Genomic DNA, 26,107 nt, shown 5'->3' with positions numbered 1-26,107 from the left:
AGAGTTTGAATGCAACTTAAAAACGCTACAAAAGTATTTACTAAAACTCTCAGTCTTTTCTTTTGGCCCAAGAACCATCTATCTATACGGTATTGGATGAATGGAGGTTTTAGGCCGTTTTATATTTTGGGTAGCTTTCCACAAGGAATAGTTAGTGTTTTGTAAAAAAAGTCAGTGAAGAACAATATTCCTTAAACCACTAATTTTCAAGATAAGTTAACAATAGTTTTGATTGTCAAGAGGTTCTATAGATATGTTTCATTAATTTTATTCCCGTAATCTCCAAGTTATACACATATGACTTTGGCCACTTTCTTCTGTATGATAAGGTACAGGGTAATTTATATTGTTTTCTGATTTATGTAAAAATCTTGGTGTGTGATTTCTAAGCTGATTCTGAAGAGACATATTAAATTACTCAAATCATTATCAATATTATGTAGTTCTTTTAATGAAACATTTAATTTTTGTTTCGTAAAATATGTCTTGAAACTTTTTCCTAATTGGTGAATGATGTAATCAGTAACATAAGAAAACATACGATTTAATGTTTAGCTTAATTTAGTATAACAATTTCGCTTCCGAAGGGCACAGTAATGACACTGGCATTAAAACTATCAGACATTGAGACGCTTAGTAGCCAAAGCGTTAATGAATGTTGATGGTTAAATATGCAATCTTGGAGAAGTTTTTGCGATTTTGTAAGAACTTATTAATGTGATACAATTTTGTAGGTCCATATTTTTGTTTGTAAAACTGTAAGCCCTGAACAAATGTAAAATTTCTATGTATGGGCTTAGGCTGTATAATATGAGCTTGTAAACACAATAGCTGCCGTAAATTTACTATATTCAGACTAAACTTGGTAAAGATACAGTAGTTACATGATACATAGTTTCGATGAGTTTTCAGCCACATTAACATTCCACTGCACCTCTATACTGAGTGATCTTATACAAGGTACAGCAAGCATAACAGCTTCTTCAGCTGTCTACATGTTAAACTACTGTACAATAACTGTCTCCCTATTATAAATTTAGTTAATTAGTTTGAACACACACACACACACACATGAAACAGATGAATTAAAAAATGATCAATATATGAGTAGTGTAAGTATATTATACTTCAGTCACACTGTCTACTTGCCCTATGGTTCCCTCTTCATTTTTAATATTTTGTTATAACACTTCTTAATGTCTATACTAGCAAATATGTAATAATCCTGTACATTCTATAACAGTTCCAGTAACAAAATGTTTAAGCTAAATTTTAAAATGAAATCTCATGAGAAATAATAAAACTCAGTTTTAAAAATAATTAATCAACAATTCAGTTTTATTTCATAGGTAAAGTATTTAAAACTAGAAAATAATTTGGTATAACAAATGAGTGAGATTGTGTCTTCCAATGAAGTTGTATGGCAACCAAATTTTTAATCCCATGAGTCTCTCTGAGGATCGCCACCCCCTCTTGTATCCACTTGAACATCATAATTCAGGTTGACTAATTCATCATAACTGTCAACATCCCAAACTGTCATCACTGAATTTATACTTGCTACTTCATGTTCATCTGATTCTGTAACCTGCATATCAAGGAGCCACCTAGGGAAGGACGAGCTTTCGTCATTGTCCACACTGTGTAGAGATGCAGCTGATTCATACTCTGACCTAATACTCAAACAATCTTGTTGAGGTGCGTTTTCTCTCGTCATATCTTCATCAAAGTTTTCTCTGGTTGACTCTGGTACATCCACAAAATGTGTTTTGCTTTGTGAAAAACTTTCATTTGGGTTAGATTGTAATATTATTTCAACTGACATGTCATGTTTTTCAATTGGTTGCACAAGTGAGCAATTTGAAAATTTTGAACACCCATCAAGTACTGTAGTCAGTGAGCTGTGTTGTTTTAAATTGCAGGAATTTTGGGGATTATCTGGGTCATTAATACCATTGTGGAAGTAACTATTCAAGCTCGGACTCTCAGAAGAGTCCAAATGACCCCAGGAGCAGTGTGTTGCAATACTTGTGTTAGATTCTGTGCTTTTTACAACTGGTTTATCAAGTGCAGAATTAAATGATGTATCTAGAGACACTGTGAGCGCCTTATTTTTAGGAAGTAAAACTTTATTTTCTAAAACCTCACAGTTTGGGCTTTGTTGTGCTTCTGAGGAACAAAGTAATACATTTTGTTCAATTCCAACCTCAGATGAATTACATGATTTATCTGAACTGTCTTGTTTAAGCACTGGAGAATTTGATTCCCTATGGCATAGCTGAAGATCCTGATCTACAGCATAGTCTACTGCAGCCAAATTCGGCAATTCATTATTAACTTCTTCAATCTGTGCTTCAAACTCAAGAAGTTCCTCTTCCATATCTGCAACAACATTATTACCTTCCCCATCTCTGTTATTATTGGCTACATCGCCATTTTGAACATCATCTACAAGACGAAGGATCTGAGGAACAGGAGGAGGTGGTGGTGGTGATAAAGAACGAGAGCTGACATCATTTCCTTCACTCTCTGTTTCAATATCATCAAACTGTTCAGGAGTTAAGTCCATGTCCATGTTATGTTCAGAATACGAGTCAGGATAACCACTATCTACAACTTTACTAGCATTACTGCAAGTCTCATGCATATCACAGCTTTCTTGTGTTTTAAATCCTTCCATGGATTTACTAACCTTGTCTTTCTGCTCACCAATAAATCCATTTTCCCTTAAAGAGCCCTCTGCTTCTTGAGCACTTATTTGTTGTAAAGAAAGGCACTTTGGAATCGATTTTCTGTGGAGATGAGAACAACAAGGAGTAGCATAAGTAGAAATATCAAGAGGTGATGAAACATTACTTATACAACAAAAGGAATCAGTTCTGCCACAACCATTCGCTGAATCACTCAATGGATCAGAATTATTTAAATCACACTCTTTACAAGAAGGTGTCATAAAAGAAAGAGCCTTTCTACAAACGTCAGATGAATCTGAATCTTCGTGGTATAATGATTGATTACTAGGATTAAACAATTCACAGTCGGATTTTTTAATAAATGTACGAACATTGTACGGTGTTTCATATACACTACAATCTAAATCCATGTCTTTTTCTACAATATCTTCTTTATCACTGGATTCATATGTATTAACCACAACACTTTCACCAGGTACTATAGTTTCTTGCTTGGAACACATTTTTTCCTCAAAACTTAAGTCTAAATTATCACTACTAATAGTCTGTCCGATTTGTGTATTGTTAATTGAACTAACAGAGGCATTATTTGACTCACTAACACTCTCATAATCATGAGGTAGCAAACATATGGAATTACCATTGGTTGAAATGTTTGTGTCGACTTTGGATTCAATTTTATCACAATCCCAATTTGCCTCATCTGTTAATGTGTTATCACAGTCTACATCACAACAATATCCATTTTCTGGAGGATCTTCATTATCATCGGGAAATGACTCCTCCTCATCTTCATTTTCACTGTCAGGAAGAATGACAACTTCATATCCGTCTGAGTTTGTCTTTATTTCCCAATTATCTTTAGCCAGTACTTTCCTAGACAAAACATACACCAAGGATAAAATCATATTTAAAAGTATATACAGTATAATATGGGAAAAATTCAATTCTTTATTCACCAGAATTTAATCCATCTGTAGTTTTTATCAAATTAGAGGTAATTTTTTAGTAAGTTTTTCTGAAGAATCCATATATAATAATGCATAGTACCTTTTAATGTAATTGAACATAATTTACTTAGTTTTCCTCGAATTTCAAGGAGTTTGTTACACTAAATTGTTATGTGGAAGTTAGGTTACAATCAATTTTGTGCTAGATAGGTACCGAAAATCTCAACAGAAACCCATAAACATAAGCTTATGGCTATTTCACTGACACTTTTAGACACTTCAAGATGGTGACTCGCTGCTCGATCGAATCGTTATAGGAGATGAGACTAGGGTAAAACATGTGAATTGCGAAACGAGACAATGGGAACCGTGGGAGGGTGTGACTACCTGGTTGAAATCTAAGGCGGCAGAATTTTATAACGCAACTAGCTCACTGCTATGATTAGTGTCTAAATTTGTATTGTAGCTATGTTGAAAAATAGTATTTTAGTGCCACTTTCAAATGTTTATAATACAATTAGTTTCTTGAACAGAATTGGTATTTTTTATTTATATCTAATCTACTTTCTGGATAGCTCTCGTATTTCAACTATGAATTACATAAAAGTTACACAGATATTTTTCTAAATAACCAATAAATATTTAGAAAGTGTTTGAATGTGTAGTAGTGTTCTTATGGGACGGAAAGAAAAATATCCACCAGCAGCTCTTAAACAAACTTGATTGAAAATTTGATAACTTATTATTTTTAACTATTGGTGAGTGCAGATACATTTTAAAAATACCACTATGTCATGTCATAGACCTATTGATATGTACTGTTCAGGCAATATGCAGTGCCACCAAGTTAGTATCACTATTCACCAAATGTGTATATTTGTTTTGATCTTAGCTTTTTTGTTTTCAGTAAATTTAGCATTTCTGACTCCTTCTTTGGTTATATTTGTAGGATAAGTTTATTGTAACATACTGGACAAAAAAAGTTTATAATAAGTTAATTAAGGGAACATATGGTAATTGGTTGTTACCACATAGATGCCAATATTTCAATTAAAAAATAAATTATAATTTAAATTTCTAGTATCTGACTGGTTCTGAATGTTCGTTTACACAACACAACAAAACATATATCTGGAAGAATATCCAATATCCAAACAAAGAAATAAAAAAACCAGGAAATGTACCCCTTGATTATAATCTAGGCAGGGAAACAAAAAGTTGTTTTCTTGAAATAGTAACCGATCTGAAACACAATAAATAAAAACAAGTTAAGTTCTGACACCATATTTTAGACACCTCCATCAAAGAACTTTTCCATGTGCCCATTCAACCAATCAGAAAGTCTATTTTTCATGTTATCGTTCTGAAATTGCTTTCTAAAATGTGTAGAATCCCCCAAAAACTTATGAGAAAGAGAAATTTCTATGAATGCTACATCAGATCGTAGGGTAGGCAGTCATGTGAATCCCATTGAAATCTCTGTGCCCCACCGTACTTGCCGGAATGTGAGATTGACACAAAATTACAAGTTATAATTTTAATCAGTTTGTATGAAAACTGTGTGATTGGATCTGTCTTAATAAACAACCCTCAAACATCAACTGTGCACAAAAACTATTTTAGCTTAAAGTCTGATGTGCTGATAATTAAGTTACTTGAAGGAAAGAGAACTATTAATGGCAATTTGTATAACTGTTAAGGACTGGTGTCTTTTAAAAGGTCTGACATCTTAATTATTTGGATTTTGTATTTTTTTGATGTTACGAGCCATTGTGGTTAACCTGCAACACAGCCGATCTGTTTCTGGATAATTAGGAAATTGAACAATCTTATTAAATAATCTTATCTTGTTTATACAACAATCCTGCTTACTCACTTCAACTTTTCTCTTTGTAAACATTTTATTCTTTCCATTATCGTTTTCAGGGGTATTTCTGATAATCTCTCTTCATCAAACTGCTTGCTTAAAATGCAGTATCTGTTTATGAAATTAACTGCTTCATCTCTAAGTTTTTCTTCCAAAGTCCTTTTATCTACATGGAATGGATGCTCATATTCTCGTACCAAAATATATTCTCCATCCTGAATGTGGAGTTCCTGAAAAAAAAACCAAAATATATAACACGTCAATTAACCATTTATTATCATTATCATTTACAGTACTCAGTTTCCCAGATTGTAAATATGACTGAAAATTCAGGTAACAGCTACTAAGAGCTTATTTTTGAAGGTAATGATTTTTTCATTGTCTAGTTGCTTTATAAATAAAAACTTTTTTGTAGTTTTTTAATTTTACTGCTGTATATTTGTATAAAAAAATAGAAGCTTATTCTGTCATATTTAACTACTAGAAAAAAGGATTTTAAGCCCTACATGTTTTAGTTTGATTTACCATATTCTTTGGTTAATTTACTATAACTTTACCGAGTAAGTTTTACCATTTTTAAATGTGTAAAAATTTGTTTTTTTTTTTAAATTTTTATGTTGGTTACTATCGAGGTATATCCTTAAACTATTACTACTGCACTAGGATACAAATAAAGTGCAGAACACACGTATGTGACAGGCACACATTTATACTTTACAGATTATACACATATGACTTCATTATAAATAGCCATAAAGACTACGTTCAGAAAATATGATATATTTATGCCAGAGAGATGTATGACTACATAAAAGAGAATAAACTGCAATCTGAGGCAGCGATTATTCTCCAAAATACCATGTGACAACATAATGAATGAGACATGACAACGAGTTGGAAGTGATACAGAAAAATAATCTTTAGATTTAACTATGGAGGCTTTCATTGGTCAAAAAATTGTGTATCTTTGTTAGCAAAAGATCTGTGTGATAAATATCAGATTCTCTCTACTTTTGTTAACCAGTGATGACTACCCACACCAAATTTGGTTTAACAACTTTATTAAAAATACTAGATAGTGGTTGACAGAGGTGAACAAATATCCAGGCCAGGATTTTTTCTGAAAATGTACAAATTACTGACTGTTAAGAATAAAAAAAGTAATACTCCCACATGTTCCGGGAGACCTAGTCTAGTCTATCCTAATACTTTACGAACACATTCCCATTTTACCTACCTATATTTCCATTAGGAACAACAGGTCTTAATGCGACACACCGGGTGTCTACTGCTGAGGTATAATGAAAATCAGTAACTTTTTAAAGCAAAAAATCACTGACCTTTAACAGTGTTTTTTTAAGACCATTGTAAATGTACCGGTAATGTACAAAAAGCAACATTTAACAAAAGCAATAATTTAGGACATATTGCTAATTAAACTGAGAAATATATGCACACATTGAAGAAACAACATTTTACCTTACTTAGTTCAGTAAAGGAAACAGGATGTTTCCGGACATTTGCCATCGTTCAGTGATACAATACAATCAGCAACACTATGTTTCGAGATATGCAATCTAATCTCTTTTTCAGGAAAATGACTAAACTAATACTACAACCTAGATTAAAGTAAACAAAACATACTAGAGAGTTGTGACATGCATAAATCAGAAACCACAACAGTCATACATAATACAGGTCACAATAGGTCTGCACTCACTGACCAACCAAATAGAACTGTGTTCAGTAGTCCAAGAAATGTTAATACATAGCAATTTTGTCTGGCATAATCAAGATATATATGAACTGAAAGCAAAATATTATTGCCAAAAGCACGATAATTTGTTAATATATCTAACACAAAGTATGATAAAAATATATTTTTAAAGTCATGATCCATGAAATTTCAGTGATTTCCGTGATGGCTTTTTCGGGACTGCTGAGACTAGTACACTACACTATCCTAATTCTCTAAGACTGAAGAGTATTTGGCTGTCTATAATAATTTTAGAGCTACAGATCCATAATTGTGTCTAAAAAATGTGGTGATTGTTGCAGGTGACTTCACATTTCTTAACCCTTTGAGGACCAGTGGATGATATTCAGTATCATCCATGGTAGCGAGTGTGAAAAAACTGCCTGGATGACATATTCTGTAAAAAACACAACTGGAAGGAATATTGTCCATTATTGTTATTTTTGATACAAAAGTACAGATTTGTACAAACAATGAATTTCTATGGTTTGGAAACTTCGTTAAATGTGTTTGTTGTACATGTGTGTGTTGTCGTTAAATGTGCAAGTGTACAAAATACAAGTCTTCCAGTTCAGTTTGTTTTTTCACATTTGGTGGCTAGTATTCTATTGTCGCAATTGTTTATTGTTTTGTTATTTTTTGGCACATTTAAGGGTGATGAATTTCTCCCTCGGTTGTTTTCGGCGGTTTGTAGAACTGCTGAAACCGTAGACTGGTCGTCCTCATGGTGTGCTTCCGGGGTGCACAAAAGACCCTTGAGGCTTAAGTGCATGGCAATAGGCCGCCCCATAGAAGAAGTAGTAGAAAATTGCTATATTTTGTGATTGTTACTTTAAAACCTATTACACAAATACTTACTTACACATTTGATACTTGTTGCGGATTACAAAATTAACTTAAACCACTATTTTTCCTTTAGCTAGTAAAATTTTGTTTCAAAGCCGTTTACATATCCACCCCTCCAGATTACTTACATTTTCTTCGCAAGGAGGAGAGTTGTACACTTTGATGAAGGTTGCCATCTGAGAGCAGCAACCCAAATGTTCAGTCCCAGTCGGGCCCGGCCCTACCCCCTGGAATGCCACAGAGTAGTCTGGATATCTCAACACCAGGTTGTTGCACCTACATGACAGTTAAATATGTTTTAGCACTTTTGATACATATAACTTAATTGAATAGGCTTTAAGAAATCATGTATTGTACTAAGTATTAACTCTTAAACTGTCGCATATGTATTTATCAGTACAGTATGGTACCATCGGAATTAGTTTAATCACAGTATACAGAAATATCCGTATTGTATTATTTACGATTTCTGTGTATATTACAATCCACAAAAGTGCCATGAAAGGTGTGGAAATATCTAAAGGTGTCAACTTATGATCATTGGGAATCAAACTGGAATGAGTGAATCATCAAAATAAATCAATAACCAACTCAGTATAATTCACAATGCATCGTCTTGTCTGACAATGCATAATGCGACCACCATTATCAGCTTATAAAAAATAAGTTTTTTGAATATTACTTTATCTCTAAGAAAAAGAAAAGAGAGAGCCGATGGCCGAGCGGTCTAAGACGTTGGACTTTTGAGTCTGAGTTAGAGATAGCGCAGGTTCAAATCCTGTCTGTGACCATTGCACTTTTTATCAGTACCATCGACCTTGTACTGTATCGACTCTCCTCCTTATTCTGTTTGATAAGATCCTCGCACAGGCCAGTGGCCCATGAGGACGGGCAGAATAAGGCTTAAGAGGGGGTCGGCTTCTCTCTAAAAAAAAAATTTTAAAAAATTGACAACAACAAAACAATTGCATGCTGAAAATGAACGTTAACTGTATCCTGGCCAAATTTTCTTCAGCGCTTTAAGGGTTAAAATAATTAAATACGGACCCTTGAAGTGCTATCATCAGAGATAAATTTTAAGAATAGTTTTGGAGCCGAGAGCCAATTTGCTCTACATGAGCACACAACTTTGTTTTTATTGAAATCGATAGAGAAGACACTTGTACCAGTTTTGGTCGAGATCAAAATGGTATTAAAAGGGTTAAAAATATAAAACAATTAATTTATCTCATTAGATATTTTTCTTACCTTGATATACTTAAACCAATCGTTAGACACATAAATACTAGTTATATCATCAATGGAAAAGTACAAGCAATTTAAAAAATAGACAACTAAAAGTCAATAAAAACATGAACTTAAGAATAATGGTTAGATAAAACCTCTGCTATGGCTAAATTAATATGAAATTATATGACAGGAAATAAAATAAACTTCATACTGACTTTTATGATTATATGAACAAAAATTACAGCATTTCTGATAAGGCGTTAAAAGGTTATAATAAATTAAAACATTGTCTAAAGTTATATTTTACACCTAGGAAAGGCTAATATTTCAACATTACCAATCTTCAAATTGCTGACGAGACCATTCAAATTTGTGATCGTAATGTCTGAAGCCAGAGAAATTAGGGAAAAGTACATTGAAGTCTGCATTTGGTGTTGTAAACATTGCAATTTTTGGTCTGATGTATCCAAATATTGTAAATGGTAAATCATCTAAATCTCCAGGATACAGATGTTCAATTCTAAAACAAAAAAAATACCATGTACATCACATTCATAACAAACATACGAGTAAAATATTATGGTTGGATTGTTTTGGTTGCAATTTGGTAATCTTAACTGATATAAATAAGGGTTTTTGATACTAATGAATTTTGTACTTAAAAAATATTTTAATAAATATCTGAGGAATTTGAAAGTAGCAGTCTCTTGGTTCATAACTATAAGGAATTACAAATATTAACCACTTTTTTAAGGGATGAACATTACAGAAAATACTCTAGTCTTAAAATATTCAATAACAATCTTGATAACAACAAAGAAAATATAGACAGCCAAAATAGAAGTTGGAATTGAAACTACAGCAAAATATATATATTGTTTAATTCAGGGTTGCATGCGGTTTGAAAGAAAGTCTTAAAATATGCATGACTAAATAAGTCATGTCATTTTCAAGAACAACAGACTTGATAATGATGTGAAAAGCCTAAAGATTGAAAATTTCAGTGAAGTTCAAAATGAACTCCTTACCTTGTTTTGACATCAGAGACACCTAGACTACAAGATATGTTTGAAGCATTACCTATTATCCAAAGCATTTTACTCTCTGGGAGAATTCTTGAAGTAGACACGATCCAGTGCCTGAACGCTATTGCAGGGGCTTATTCGGTCCTCTCATACATCTATAAGGGTTATATAAATAATCCATTATTTCTATGGTGTGTATTTTATTTCTTTGTGTTGTAAAGTTTTTTAATTTTTTAAGTTTGTAATTTTTTTATGCACATTTTAATATTTATATTGTTTAATGGCATCATTATCTATAAGACAATCATGTATAATTAATGGTTGCTGTTAATAGCTAATGTAAAGAGCATGGCTGCTGCTTGGATGGGTGACCGCTGAGCGATCCTGTCCTTACAAGCAGTCCGCCTGCCCGGCCGTTGGTGGTGGTTCGGGAGCCACCTTTAAGCCCCAGGTTAAAAGTTAGAGAGGGCTTCTTAGCCCTAACTTCACCTGGTAAAATAAGACAACTTTACTTTACTTTACTTTTTATAGCAAATTGTGGTAAGACATTAAAGAAATTATTTTTTTAAGATTAGACCACACTTTATCCTCTTAGAAGTAAAGACAGAGCGTACACATCATGTCTTATGAACACACTATGTAGCTATGGTGTGAAGGGTTGATTCAATATGAATGTTGAGTTTAGCTCCAGTTCACCTTCCTCTTAATGTACAGGCATCTGGAATCTGATGCTGTCACAGACTTGATTCTTGGAGCTATTTTTTACTGAAGAGTTAAAAAAAGGTCTAGACAATAGAAATGCCAATTATATTATATTTTGTAATTTAGGTGTATCTGATTTCAATGTAAATTGTTTGTTTTTGAGGTTTATATTTTTTTCCTTTTTTTTATTTCCTCAGACGAAAATGACTCCAGATTCCAGACACTGCACTAAGAGGAAGGTGAACTGGAGCTAAACTCAACATTCGTATTTTATTTTGGTTAATAGTATTGAAGACATCAAAGTGGTTGAAACATTCAACATTTCACAGACATAGATAGCTGAATGGACTCTGTGACCAGATATCATGTTTAAGACATCCAGTACGTTTGCTCAATTTGCTCCCCAATACTTGTTTACCATTTTCCATCCAGTCACTTGAGAGGAAGTTATCAGTACTATTAAGCACGTGAAAGTAACACTTTCAGCAGCAGTTCATGAAATTTCACCAAAAGTGATGAAATAGTGTACTGTACATATACTGCATTTACATGTCTAAATGCAAGATCTACCATGAAACGGCAACATAGGTGCCCTTCAAACTAAATTACTTCAATATTCCACCCATTAAACGGCCTTCTTCACCAAGAAAACCCTCTTATTCAAGAGCATGAACATTCAATCTACTTGTAGCAGGAATGAAGACAATCTACTTGTAGCAGGAATGAAGACTGATAGTCAGAAAATCTTGAAGAAGAAATTGAAAATCTTGTTATTGGTGAATAAACTATATAGCCTCGAAGAATACTCAACAAGAAATTATAGAACTGAGAAGGAAGCACTGAATTCATGATTTATTACCACCTAATAACACAACTATTTTGATTTTGCAAGTCTTGATACTGTTTCATTACTTATTGTAAATTTATTTGTTCATTTACCATTGACACAAGTTGTCTATTTGAATAAAATACAAGGCATGTTCTTTAAGTAAATACAGTTTTGCAAGCCACTAATAAATGCATTAACTTTTCTATAACACCAAGACAAGTAAAAATTTTTGTTTCTTTAAGTTCAAAGCCAATTTTTATTACAACTTAATCATAAAAGGTAAAAGCAAAAACAGTATAAAACAGGGCATTTTATTTAAAATTAGCTTATTTATTGAAAAAATAACTAGTTACAAAACTGTTCCAAATAAATTTTAATTTCATTGTAAAATGTGCAGAACTGACGAGAAGGTGGTCGGAGTTAGACAAGGGGCGCTCTCCTCCCTCTGCCGCAGAATGAAGGTAATTTTTAAATACTTCCTTGGCAACCACGATAAGCATGGAGCATGCGCTGGGCATTTCAAATGCCTTTTGTGAACTAAAAAACTCTCCAAAAGACAATCTATAATATCGGATATAACTGTATTTGATGTTTTGGTCAAAGTCTGCCATTCTAATACATCCGTCTACGGCTTGGGAAGGGTTAAATTCCTCCACTGCAGTGATGTGGTCGGTGTTCCACGCTTGCTCATTGTCTGCCTACAACTGTTAGCGAGACACAGACATAACTACGACAAAAATCTATTGATTTACATCTGTTACTTTCCATGGGTGGCATTACGGAGTGTACTTCTGGGTGCCTCATATTTTGTAAATAAATCACAGAGTTTTCAGATCTGCGATGTAAAACCTTATGTATGTAATGAGCGTCTTTCTAAGAATCTCATATCCCAGTTTCACTTTTACTGTTGGCCTAGCTTTTATCTAGCAGTGCATTCAGTGCGCCCCTCCATGTGCCACATCTCACGTTTTAGAAACCGTATTATTCCGTTTGCCACCTACCAATCATTGACTATAAATAATATTAATATCAAGAGTGGTAACTACTATTACAACTCATATAGTCGTCAGTTTGAGTGTGAATATACTATACGTCATGTGATATTATGAAAGTTAGAATTAGTTATGTAGGCCCATCAAAGAACTACAAATCAGTAATAGAGGTATGGAGACAATATTTTAGAGATGATATGATTAATGAGATTGTCGAATGTACCAATATTTGGATTGATAAGAATAAATCCATCTATGCAAGACCCAAAAACTGTAAATAATGACAATTGAGCTGAATTGTAATCACAAAAATTTTGAATTTTTTATTTACCTACTTTGTTATAAGTTATATGTTTTGCAGTATTATATATTTCTCAGATAATAAGTTAAATCACTGACTTAGACAACTATGTCACTTTTTAGTATATATATATATGACATATTAATAAAGGTATTTTTAAGTTATTCACGTATTTTTTGCATTTTAAATTTAGTTTTAGTTTAGTTAAAATACATTTTAACAATATAATCATTGTTCTTACAAGTATTTACTTTGGTTTTTCGTCCAGCTTTTCCAACGTATAAAATTATGTTGGACGATCTGGTACATGAACTGAAGTCGGAAAAGTACCAATCGGAAATGCCCCTGGCCATTAGTGTGGGCTTCAATGGCAACCCAGCACTTTTGGCAGAAAAAAAGAAAAACATCCCTTGAGATAGTACCCAAATTCTAGCTCAGTTCACGTGAGCGTGCGTAAATATTAACTTTAACTATGGTACTACTAGTAAAATTTTTAACACAACCTAATATAAACCTACTTATATTGCGTAATAACAAGCAGTAGATAGAGACAGAGTGGCCTTCGGATAATAAAGTACTCTATTTTATTATTATCTTCTTATTTCTTATTCTGATATATATATATATATATATATATATATATATATTTCTCTGTATATAATAAATCTCTGTACTTGAATAGTAGGTGTTGTGGTAATCACAATTAAATTGAACAACTATTGCAACTGCTCATTAGTGGCAGTTCAGCACCATCACCCTTACAATTACAAAACGAAAATGAGTGCGACTCTGAGGTAAGATGACACATTCCTTTACTGTGAGCCTCCATCACTAAAAGCTATAAAGTACAAGTAATTTATATACTTTTTTCCTATGAATTAATTATGGGCTGTTACTCACAACTCAATCGCAATAACTGCATCACAGTTGTTGAGAGCTTGGTGCGTGTGGGCTACGCTGCCGCAGTATACTCTGACAGTGAGAGGAGATGGACGAGGTGAAAGATAATCCACTGGAGAGGGTCCAACCTTGCAGCTGTAATATGACAGCTCACTTTCATTTACATCCACTGCAATTATCTCTTCAATTCCATAAAGCTTCTTTAAATGCCTTGACTCAAAATTCAACTCGGCACAGCCAAAATCAACAACCTGAAATCAATCAGTTTACAAGCAAGAGCTTATATGATAATGAACGTCTAAATTACCAATACATAACTTAATTACTGTACGTATTCTCCTAAAAGGCAACCTAGTACCAAGCAGTGAGGCTTCAATGGGCCTTTTGCCAATTAAAAATTACATCAGTCCCAGAAAACACAGAAAATAACCAATCTTGTACAACCAGTTTTTATAGCCTTCCACAATCCACCAAAACTGTCAATACCAGTGCAGAGTTTCTCCCAAGCTAGTATTTTGACTGTACGAATCTTAAGAGTTACATAGTTAGTGCTAAAGCCTTGAGATAGCTCGTTTAAGTTCCCCTATTTAAACGAGCTCTGACTCTTCTTCTCATTGAAGCTATTTCAGAGCTTTACCAGATTTACTCTTCTGTCGATAACTGGACAGATATCTTTGTTGTCAGCAGATGTGTGCAATTGTATTCAGTGTTGTCTGTGCTATTACAGAATTTGAGTCTCATCATCAAGTTCTCTTTATACCGGGCGAGTTTTTTAAAGTGATCCAATAGCTAACTTTTTAATTACACGACTTAGCATCACACTTTAAATTTGGAACTTGCTCAATTTTAAGTTTCACTCAGGAATATACTATTTCAAATGTTTTGAAGATGGCTGCCATTTTCCACCATATTGGTATTAATTGGAATTCCTATAATTAAAAAAACTTCCCTGCCTAAGTACCCAACACTGAAGCAGGTATTAGTGTGATCAGAGAAGGGCGGGGGCGGTACATGCCAATCATGCTCTTCAAAGGTACTAAACTATTGAATTTGTACTATTTTAAGCCTATTCCAAGGTTTCATAGTCATAACATGCTAGGTAACTCGAATCAGGCTAGATGTGTATTAGAGATTTTTGTAAAGTTTAAATACAACAAACATTTGTACCCTGATGTTTGTATGGTTTACTCAGTAACTGACATGCTATATGATCACAATAAGACTCTGCACTCACACAATCATTTGCAGAGTCCACGAGATGCCTACCACTTGTTTGCCCTCATTTTCAAAGTGCTAATAATTTTACTATTTAATATGTTGAAACTTTAATTTTAGTAATGCTCATGCAAACTAAAAACTAAAAGTGAGGGAATCCCAGATGTGCTTATCAATATGTGACTATTTTTTGCATATTATGGGGTGTCAACAATCTACCAACAAGAGTTCAGCTTGAAATTGTTGTTTTAATCAATGAACTTATTAAACACACAAAACGTTAATTTTAATTTATTTTCATTCATATATGAAAAAGTAGGTTTAACAGAACTAACCGACTGAACTTAAAAGAATGCAAAAAACATATTTTCATTGACCCACAAACAATAAGACTATATCATATTTCCAAAAATCTTATTGCTTATTATAAGCACTTTTACTACTGGACCTACTTTAATTTACTATTCACCAGAAAAAAACTAACAAGAAAACACTAGTGTTGGTACGATTACTTTATCAGGCTTCCACATGATAATCGGTTACCACGACGATGGAACATCGATATTCTACTGAACAACAACAAACCAAAATGATAAACTGATTTATGTTAGAGGTATTTCATAATATTATGGTATAGTTCAGCTATGTTTTTATATCTAAAAAGCAATATTTTTTAATGACGAGTTAAAAACTATCTAATGTGTATGAAACAAAGTGGTGTAAAACTTACTTCTTAATATTTTGAAGGATAGTGTAGACAGCTTGTGATACAAATAACGTAAGTTCATTGCTAATGTAGTTGCGGCCATTACTCAAATACCATAGACTTGATTTACATTGTTTGAATACATTTTAAACAATATTTTTATAACAGCTAGCTTTCATAATTGTACATAAATATAATAACAATTGTTTTGTATCTGATAGTTTAGGTATTTCTAATTGATAACTTGGTTTGCTGATTCACAATTGACATGGTGGCCGCTTATTATACTGCAGCCTTTTTCAGGCAATTGGTCCAATAACAACATACCATTTGTCAAATAATGTGTTACCAGGAGTGAAACCCACATTTTGAAGCTACTTAAACAAATCTAGTCACGTGTGAGAAATATCTTACATATTTTCCCCATATTCATCGCAATTTGCAAAGTCTCAAAATATTAGTTACTTCTTGTTTATTGTTTACATTAAAATACCTAATAAGCTGAAATCATATGATCAGTTAAATGGGAGACTTTAATAAGCGGCCTACACTCGTTATGCGATTGCTATTATTGAACAATTCGATATATACTATCCAAATTCGATATGTAAAATTCATACACAATACCCTAATAAATAACCGTAACAAGAAGAATCATAACAATTTTTAAAACATAAATTTTACAATAACATTACAAAACAACAAAACTAACTATGGTCTACTCACATGTTGAAGCCACTTAAACAAATCTCATCACTTGTGAGAAATATCTTGCATATTTTCTTCATCGCCAATTACTATAACTAACTAATAAGTTGAAATCATATGCTAAGTGGTAATTCTGAGCAATTACTTGGTCAACCCCAAACTTTTTCATATTTTACTACGATAATCTAGAAATGTATGTGAAAATAAAAAAAACAAAACTTAAGCCCCGGAAAGTTAACGTAAATGAAAAATAATACTGAAATGAGCAGAATTTTGATCCAAATGAACGTTTTTCTTAAATTTCGAGCTAGAAATTAATTAGTTGTTATCGAGTTGAGACGAGTGCCTCCGGCCATTAGGTGCTGCCGAAGCCCGCGCTGATGTCAATGAAAGAAAAACATCCCTCGAGATAGTAAAATATCAAATTCTAGAGGGCAAACTTTGGTGCGTTGCAAAACGCCGTGTTCGTACAAAAAACGTTTCCTGATCTTCACTTGAAACCGTGAAAATAAGTAACATGTTCTCACACCCGTCACATAAAATAGGATTATCGGAAGAACCACTAGCCATAACGGTACTGTCACAACTGGCCTTCCTCGCGTCTCCCACAAGCCAATGTTATCACGTGGACTTTGAACCTTCTTACCGCTCGGCAACCTGAAGGACGGCCTTGCAGGGCTTGAATTATGTTTCTTGCTTTCTGAGAACATCCTTATGACTGTTGTAAAATATGAAAAAGTTTGGGGTTGACCAAGTAATTGCTCAGAATTACCTGCTAAGTTAAATAAATTATAATATTGAATTATCCTACGGATAAAAACAATCGAACCATTCGATAACAGCAATTGAGTGTAGGCCGCTTATTAAAGCCTACCCCTCCTTCACCTATTTATAGGTGTCTCTGATGTCGAGACGATGACGCCCCCGTAGAATAATGAAAAGCTATCAAGTGTTCAACTTTTAACGTTTTATAACTTCCACTATTTGTCATTGTCACCCCTAGAAACCTTACATTTATTTGTTCAGGAGGGTGATAGGAACAGGTTAATAACGCGAAACTCATCTTTCACCACTCGTGCAGTTTACTTCACATTTACCAAATTATAAAATGTAATCTTACCTTTTTAACATTTTCAGCCCAACAAGGTTTTTTCAAAATATTTTCAACTACCATGTATCGTTGAGTGTACACAGGTGGAATGAATGTCATTCCACCCTCTTCTGATTGTTTGCATACAAATGATGGTTCTGAATTTAAAGTGCTGCAACTCTCATCTTCAACTTCAATTAAAATATCTTCTTTTGTTACTTGTAAATCACCATCACCTTCTCTAGCTTGTCGAGCCCGGTCTGGATCGTTTCCAGACGTTTCATTTTGATCTGCAGTGTTTTGGTTAGATTTATTTGTACTTGATACAGTAACAGGATCTGTTTCAATTCTTCCAGAGTTCAAGGGAGAACTACTGCTTGTGATGCCGGGATTTTGGTTTGTATTTGAATCATTATCGTCGTTGTTAAATAGAACAGAGATATAATTATCCCAGAATCTATAAGCAAAATACACAACCAAGTGGAAGGAAATAATCATTTTCTAAGAAAAGTTTAAACTAACGTAAAATCATTCACTTGCGAAAAGCGAAATCGGCTAAACATTAAACAACGCCAATTTCAAATATTTTTGAGAAAATATTATTGGACGATTCTTAACATGTTACAACAAATTTCAAAACAGGATACATTGCAAAAACGTCTATACTACCCTGACCATGGCTACTGTAAACAACGCGAATCAAAATAACCTCAACAACACGCCAAATAAATGATTTTCTTCTTCTTTCCTTTAGATTTTTTTCCTGTTCTTATCACAAACGACAAGGCTTTTGGTCGGGGATATGAAAATACTCATTACGTAAATGTTATCACTATGTTTTTATTTGGTGATTTCTTAGTTCATTATTTTTTAATGTTATATTCCTTATGTATGATCTGAAACTTTAATATGGGCCCGTATATTAATTATTTAAGGCTAGGCTTAGATGATTATTTGATGGCTGGTGATAAAGCTGTGCCCAAACCGGGATTCAAAAAAGGGTACTACAAAATTAAACTTAGATACTACCACTTAGAGTACAAAAATTGTTTTAATAGTTCTATAATCCCTTGTATGACGTACAAGAAGACTACTAGCGATTGGCAACAGGTTCAAGCTTGCTGTATTAAATCATTTCAGCACTTCAACTCTTACATCTCGCATCTTTGTGTTGTTTTAATACATGATTATCCTCGGAACATCTTACCGATAACGAGGTTGGTACTACCTGATGTTGATGATCGACCGACCTAAAGTCGCGTTCGAGTTTACAGATAATTAATGAATTTGGTCGTTAATCAATTTTGGTTGTAGTTTTAACAATTTTTATTAGGATATTATGTGCATAATTTACGTATATGTGTATGAACTAGTCAAAAGACTTAAGTTACACTGTGGATCAACGATAGTCATTTATTTATGTTAGGACTGGTTGAAACACATAGTTACTTCACGTTTGTTTCTTGCGTATTAGTTATATTGGATTGGTAATTACTCTGGCATGATTTTACTCAGAATGGATTTCACTTTAACGAGAGCGGAAAAAGTAAAATAGTAAAATACATTAGAACAGTTCGTATGAAAATTTTCGAAATGGATCGCTCAAGATATTCGGAAGAGGTCCAGAATTATTCAAACCCATTGATCACTTAGCTTGTCCTGATCAGTCTAGTGTTATGAGACTTGATGACAGCAATATTTTAGCGATAAATTGAAGACCTACATGGTTTGTTTTTTGTCCCCCAATTGAGGCTAACTCGTCAATTCTACCATTAAAATTTAGTTATGCCCACTCCAAGGAATGGGCTGACTGAGTTGAAGTGACCCCGAATGGACAAAGAAAGTACCTCTCCAAATGTGCCTCATGTCTCTCAAGATCAGTGGGGAGATTTGGATCTCGTTTTGGCAACCAACCCGAAATGGCCCTGATTTTACTGAACCTTAGAAAATAGGCTTTCCCGATTGGCACTAGAGTGTGGTTGGTCCTCAATTGACCCATAGCAGTAACACCAAATCAGGCAAAACTGGTCAGGAGTAGTCTGTTGAATTGCATAACACGTATACTGGTGTTCAATCCTACGTTGTTAAGCGGTCTGTGTCTAGTAATGCACGGTGCAGGCTTTGTGCACTATTTGGGCCTGAGTAATTAATACAGCGTAAATAGTCTTACATAGTCTCTCCAGATGGACCTGTCACATCCTTGGTATTCGTGGGACTTGCATGGAGCCTGAAAAACCCCAACAAATCTAGATCTTGAACTATTACAGCAGGGAGTTGTATCTGGAAATCTTGCATTGTATGTCTCAGAGTGTTCATGGCAATCGACCATCACTGACAAATAATTATAGTTGGTGGTGTTAATGTAGAGGGTGAGTTCATGGACACAGAGTTTGGTTAATGTAAACTGGATTACTACCATAAGCTGCCCTTCAAACTGTGTAAGCAGATGGTGAAAGAGGATGGCTGGTGGCTTCCAGAGACTGAATGGAAGAAGCAAAACTGTACGAGATCAGCTAATGAAAGAAATGTCAGGAAGAGAGGAAGTTAGCACAGCAGCAGCTGACTCAACTCTAACAGAATAAGAGCGCTGTCTGAAAGCTTTTCAGTGGAGGAGGCTCCGCCAAAACCCAAGTATGTATTAAAACTACTTCCCTTGGGAAAATAAATTGAATAAATGTGAAATACCTTGAAAATTACTAAGAAAGACAATTCTCGGAGGGGAATCGTCAGGGTTGTGAGATCGTATTTCATTGAAATATTCTTGATAGAGACTTTGTGTCTGCAGTTCAGGTGGTGTTTTACAGAGAAGGGAACTTTTTTACTGCTGTGTGGTAATAACAAAACAAGATAGTAGTCTAGCTCTGAGGCTGAGGGTTGGATGCACAGAGGAAGTGGTTATTTTTGGGATATACAGCACCCTACGCATGCGCAGTGCTCACTTCAAGGTCAGCCCAGTGGCAGAATTAAAGCTCGAACAATTTGTCTGCATTATGACGTTTGTTTCGCACACATCGCTTAACAATTTCTTTTACAATAAAGAATACAAATTAAGGCCACCTTTCTCGATGACCCGGTACAAGAACCTTATAAGACCCACCAAGGTCTTCGACGGTTCTCTGACCAGAAATGATCCTGCGGATCTCTTGAAAGCTATTGCTACGTAGAATTCTAAAATGGTAGTGGCTCTGGTCGATGAGAAGTCTGCTTTCAGGGTGAGGGGCTGGAAGGTGTTTATTGGGATGGATCTGATTAGGTGAGGCCCTAATACAAGATCCCTTGGTTAGTAAGATGATGATATCGGGGTTATCAATGACTGGGACCAAACTTGTTAGTGACTATGTTCGAAAGCTATTGCTACATAGAATTCAAGAATGGTAGTGGTTCTGGTCGATGAGAAGTCTGCTTTCAGCGTGAGAAGCTGGAAGGTGTTTATTGGGATGGATCTGATTGGGTGAGGCCCTAATACAGGATCCCTTGGTTAGTAAGATGATGATATCGGGGTTGTCAATGACTGGGACCAAACTTGTTAGTGACTATGTTCAGAATGCCAGAATTTGTACTAGTATAAGTAATAGGTCGAATAGCATTCCTGTTCCGGAGATTTGTTTCAGGGACCTGTGCCCTACCAAACTGCTTGGGACCAACACTGGGCGATCTCTGGTATTTTCATCATTATACCCTTCTTGTGGTGATGTGGAAACTCCATTCTCCATAAAACTGGTTGCTTTGTCCATGATGGGAAGTGAGGATTCAAGTTATTCGTTAGTTGTGACACCAACTCGCTCAGTGACATGTGAGACAGTACCAACACAAAATCAGAGATAAGTCACTTTTGGAACTTATAGTCTGTTTTACACTAGTGGTTGTGAATTTAGGTACTGCTTTTAAATTCCGTAGGTGGAGAAAAGTGATGGTCAATATCACTGTTATCACAGAGGGTATGGTTAGTAAGATAATGATTGGCATGAGTCTGACAAGCTGTTGCTCTCACGGTCATATATGATTTAGTGATGGAGAACTGAGGTTAGAAAGCATGACATATAGGAATCCGAGAAACACAAGGTAGGTGATCTGCTGTGAATTATTTTAAGGATATTTGTCCTATTATCATCAAGAAGATTTCTAAGATTTGATAGACCTCTGATCAGGCCAAATGAAGGTCTGGTAAAGCTCTAAACTGGCTTCATTAAGAAGAAAGTCAGAGTTCTATTCGGAAACCCAAAACCTTGGGGTACTCAGGCGTTTTAACCTATCATGCACGAGACTTCAGCATTGCAAAACTGTAAGGTTCACATGGTAAAAGGCTAGCATAGGGTCAGGCAAATCTGCTTAAAATGGGGGTTTGATCTTCATTTTATGTGTTATCAAACAAGTTTTAACATTTTTGGCTTCAAACAAATTTTAAATTAATATATATATCACTTGACCAATTTTTACATATGAACTTTTCTAAATTCTAGCCCATGAACCTCTATTTCAAGCATATCCTATTAACTGAATCAGCTACATCAAAATTTATCAGATAGCCAATAAATTATATATGGGGTTTAAAATATATCTGGCGGTTCTAGTTCATGCCATTCTCATCTATATATATATATATATATATATATATATATATATATATATATATATAAAAGAAAGTCGTGTTAGTTACACTATTTATAACTCAAGAACGGCTGAACCGATTTGGCTGAAAATTGGTAGGGAGGTAGCTAAGAACTGGGAGAGAAGGACATAGTATACTTTTTATCCCGTTCCCGTGGTCAGGATTCCGCCCCACTGGTCTCTAAAGTTAGGGAAATACCTGTAAGAAATGCATTGCAGCAAACATATGTTATTAAGTGAAAGAGCCTGTTCAAATTTAATCAGCTGTTCTTTGTAAACATATATAATGCGACAAAAGAAATATATATATTTACATCATTTAAAGTTGGTTCTCAGAACTCTGTGCGTACATATTCTCTCGATCGAGACAACAAAGCAAGCTCAATCATGACATCAGAGATATAACTAATTCGATCCAGAAGTGATACACGTGCAAAGCCTAAAATAAAAACCATTCAGAAGCTCATAATCATTAGACTGTAATATGTACCTACAATATGCCTATTTTCTTTTCAAAATTACATTGAGCGCCATTATTTATTACATTGTATGTGCACTAATGAATTCGACTTTTTGTTTCCTGTCCACGCTGGGGTAATATAGTTCAATTATATACAAAAATCATAGAATATTGGAGAAAAATTCCAGTTATTTCACAGGTGCATATTGAGACTGTTATAAAATTTAAATCTTTAACAGATCATGATCTTGGAGTATCTTTCAGTGACTACCATTTATCTCAGAAGGGTAATAAGGACGTTCAAAAGAAATATGCCTCCTATGTCCCAATTTTTCTGTAGGAAATCGCGTGCGAAGCCGTGGGTAACTGCTAGTATTTATATAAAGAGAACACTCTGGGTGGCTGGAACACTCTGTATATAAAACAAATTAAAACCATCTCAACTAAAGAAGTCATTTCCCACATTTAAATTCTTTTTTTATTATAATTTTATAAACTTCTCGGTCAGTCATTTAAATCCTGAATCATTTTATAGATGGAAGACACAGTGTGCATGACAAAAATAATGTGTGTAGTTCTACCTATTTCAGAAACTGTAGAAAGAGCAATGATCTTAGAAAGGTCTCAAAATGCAGTACCACACCAGCGGGCAGCATCTGTGCTAAGCAGGAAAGTACACTAGATGACTGATGTCTTGTCTCAAGTTGAGGTACCAATGATGATGCATTCTGCCCATCATGTGATCTCAAGGCAATTTCGTAGAAACTACTCCTACCACATGATTTACAGGATCATTTGCCCCAATTTACAGGGTATTATATTTTATTCTATTATATTTTAATATTTATCCTGAACAATTGTAGTTTTTAGTGTGTGATTAGGAGGATTTTTAATATCTGCAACAGATTGTGACCTACTTCATCAGAACCAAGGCTCTTAGTCTCCTTAATGGGAGAGCTACTGGGTATCATTATTTGGTTAGTAAGTTTTTACAAAGTACATATTCTATTTCAAATTTAATAGTAATTTATCCTGCAACATCTCTGTCTTGACGATGCATCTTACCATGTTACATGAGACTTGAAAGCTTGTTACTTTAAAAATGTGTGTGACGGGATGGTGAGATGTCCTTAAGGATATTTGAGATCAGTGGCACAGAAGCTTGTAATTTTAAAAAGGGTTGGAATAATTAGACATATTCACTTGGATGATGAGATATATCTGAGCATCTCTAAGATAAGTGTGCAAAAAATACTTATATCTGCAACACATCCTATGTAATTGGATCCTGTAGGGTAAGATCCACTAACCAAAGAGGTTATGACTTTCAACAAGAATTTCTACCCACCAGATTTTGGCTAGGTAAACAGTTCTACGTACATCAACAATTTGTCTGATACTTCTTTAATGGAAAGCACAATGGTCAGAGCATAGGTGTTGGGATTTCAAACTGATTTGAGGAGGAGGGTTTAGCATCCTACTGACAAGTCCACTTAGCTTGAGGAAAATAACCAAGTATCTGTTGCCATTGATGAATGTGACAATGGTCTGACAAGGAAAGAAGACTAGCTGGAGTAACCCAATTAAGTAAGTGGGTTCTCATCTTAAAAATGCCACAACAACAAAAGCTGATGTATCATCTTATGAAAACAAATGCAAGATTCATGCAAAAAATAAACATAATCCAAAGTTTTGGTGCCTTTCTTATCTCTCTGTCCTACTTTACTTTCTTCTTATTTGTGTGTTAGGCATAATAAGCAATAACACTGAGTTTACAACCAGGTTTCCGCAAGTTTAGGCATCAGGAGCCTTAGATGATCACATGCGCTGAGACATATCTAGTCAACATTATGTTTCACATGTCAGCGGAGGTTCATAAAGCCATTCTGGCAAGTGGGCTATAAAGTGGTCATGATAAGTTTAACCTTGGCCTCATTAGATGTTTGTCTGAATATTTTGTAATACTATCCATTAAAAAAGATGTAATTTCGACATATTTTAAGGTGCTACGAGTAAGGCTACTCAAGATACAATCTTAGGCAATTGCACTAGCATAACCAAAACGTTAAGTCCAGGTCGTAAACAAGGTCTTGAGCCCAAGAAAAATGAGTGAACTCTTGGAGTTACTCTCTTTTACTTACGGAATTGTCACTAATGTTTGCCGGAGTTTTTTACTACAAATATTTCAAATCTCTGAAAAAGACTCAGAGTGATCCAAAACAAATTACTTAGTGGCTCAAACTTTGAAGAAAAAAGAGGCCACCATTCGAATAGGCCTAACAAACTTGGAGACAATGTTTGGAAGTTGGCCTTGGACCACTTGATGAGCATTCATCATAAAAAAAGCCGTTACTCTCACCATAAAAGTAATCGGTTATACTTCTAAAATCCAGAGTTAAACAATTAAGGCATATTTAATGCTTTTAGTGAGTATTTTCGAGAAAAGACTGGACACCCTCTTATTTGGCCTACGAAACTTACTTTAAGTTCTTTAGAAGCACAAACTTTACTGTAGCTCAAATTAAAACAGATGTTTGTGATTTTTGCATGGAGTGTAATAAAATATTGGCCGTTAATCCTCAAGATGAATGCGTTTTGCGGTACAATGTCCATAAAAAGGAAAGTTGAAAAACATAACACTTTAAAAAGAGAATACATAAAGAAATGTAAAGAAAGTGATAAACGACTCTCGCTTAAAATGGTCTGAGCACGTTGATTATGTCCTTAACAAAATTAGAAAGTATATTTATGCATTTAGGAAACTAAGTGAAATTTTAGACGGAAACGAGATAAAATTAGCGTATTATGCTTACGTTCAGTCACTTCTTTCCTTCGGTAACATTGCGTGGGGCGGTGCGTGTAAAACGCTTCTCGAACCTCTTTTCATTACGCAAAAGAGTAGGTATACTAAAGGCAGGGTTGAGGAAAAATGTGCGTTATCCAACTGAGTCTCTCTTTCAGGAACCCTCCCTACTTTCACTACGACAGTTATATATAAAAAATGTACTAATTCACATCTACAAAAATGCTAATACAATATTACCAGAAATTGTGCACTCTTACCAAACAAGATATTCAGAACATGTTGGTATTAATGTAATTAGATTAGATAAATCCTTTTCAAAAACCAATTCTTACTATATTTCACATATTCTATTTAGAAACATATGTAACAAATTTCAGCATTTAAATTTATTTGAATCAGGTAGTATTACAAAATTTAAATATA

General features: G+C 34.3%; 1 protein-coding gene across 1 annotated transcript; it reads right to left on the bottom strand.

Moving 5' to 3' along the window:
* Positions 1–1,308: 1,308 nt before the first annotated feature.
* Positions 1,309–18,522, bottom strand: LOC124360151. The gene is made up of 6 exons (XM_046813510.1): positions 17,841–18,522; positions 14,092–14,342; positions 9,680–9,862; positions 8,241–8,388; positions 5,520–5,740; positions 1,309–3,569 (listed from the first exon to the last, which is right to left on the bottom strand). Exons 1-6 carry the CDS (start codon positions 18,306–18,308, stop codon positions 1,436–1,438), a joined length of 3,405 nt encoding a protein of 1,134 aa, XP_046669466.1. The 5' UTR covers positions 18,309–18,522; the 3' UTR covers positions 1,309–1,435.
* Between the last annotated feature and the right edge of the window lie 7,585 nt (positions 18,523–26,107).

Source organism: Homalodisca vitripennis, chromosome 4 (assembly GCF_021130785.1).
Source record: "Homalodisca vitripennis isolate AUS2020 chromosome 4, UT_GWSS_2.1, whole genome shotgun sequence".
Classification (NCBI taxonomy): Eukaryota; Metazoa; Arthropoda; class Insecta; order Hemiptera; family Cicadellidae; genus Homalodisca; species Homalodisca vitripennis.
Note: the sequence above shows the minus strand (reverse complement) of the source record. Positions and strands in the feature narration are given on the sequence as shown.

Excerpts from the sequence above, each read along its gene's own strand:
- LOC124360151 (XM_046813510.1), bottom strand. The coding sequence starts at position 18,308 with ATGATTATTTCCTTCCACTTGGTTGTGTATTTTGCTTATAGATTCTGG. Across the intron at positions 9,863-14,091 it reads GCAGTTATTGCGATTGAGTT|AATTGAACATCTGTATCCTG; the intron begins GTGAGTAACAGC and ends TTTTTGTTTTAG. Across the intron at positions 5,741-8,240 it reads CTCCTCCTTGCGAAGAAAAT|GAACTCCACATTCAGGATGG; the intron begins GTAAGTAATCTG and ends TTTTTTTTTCAG.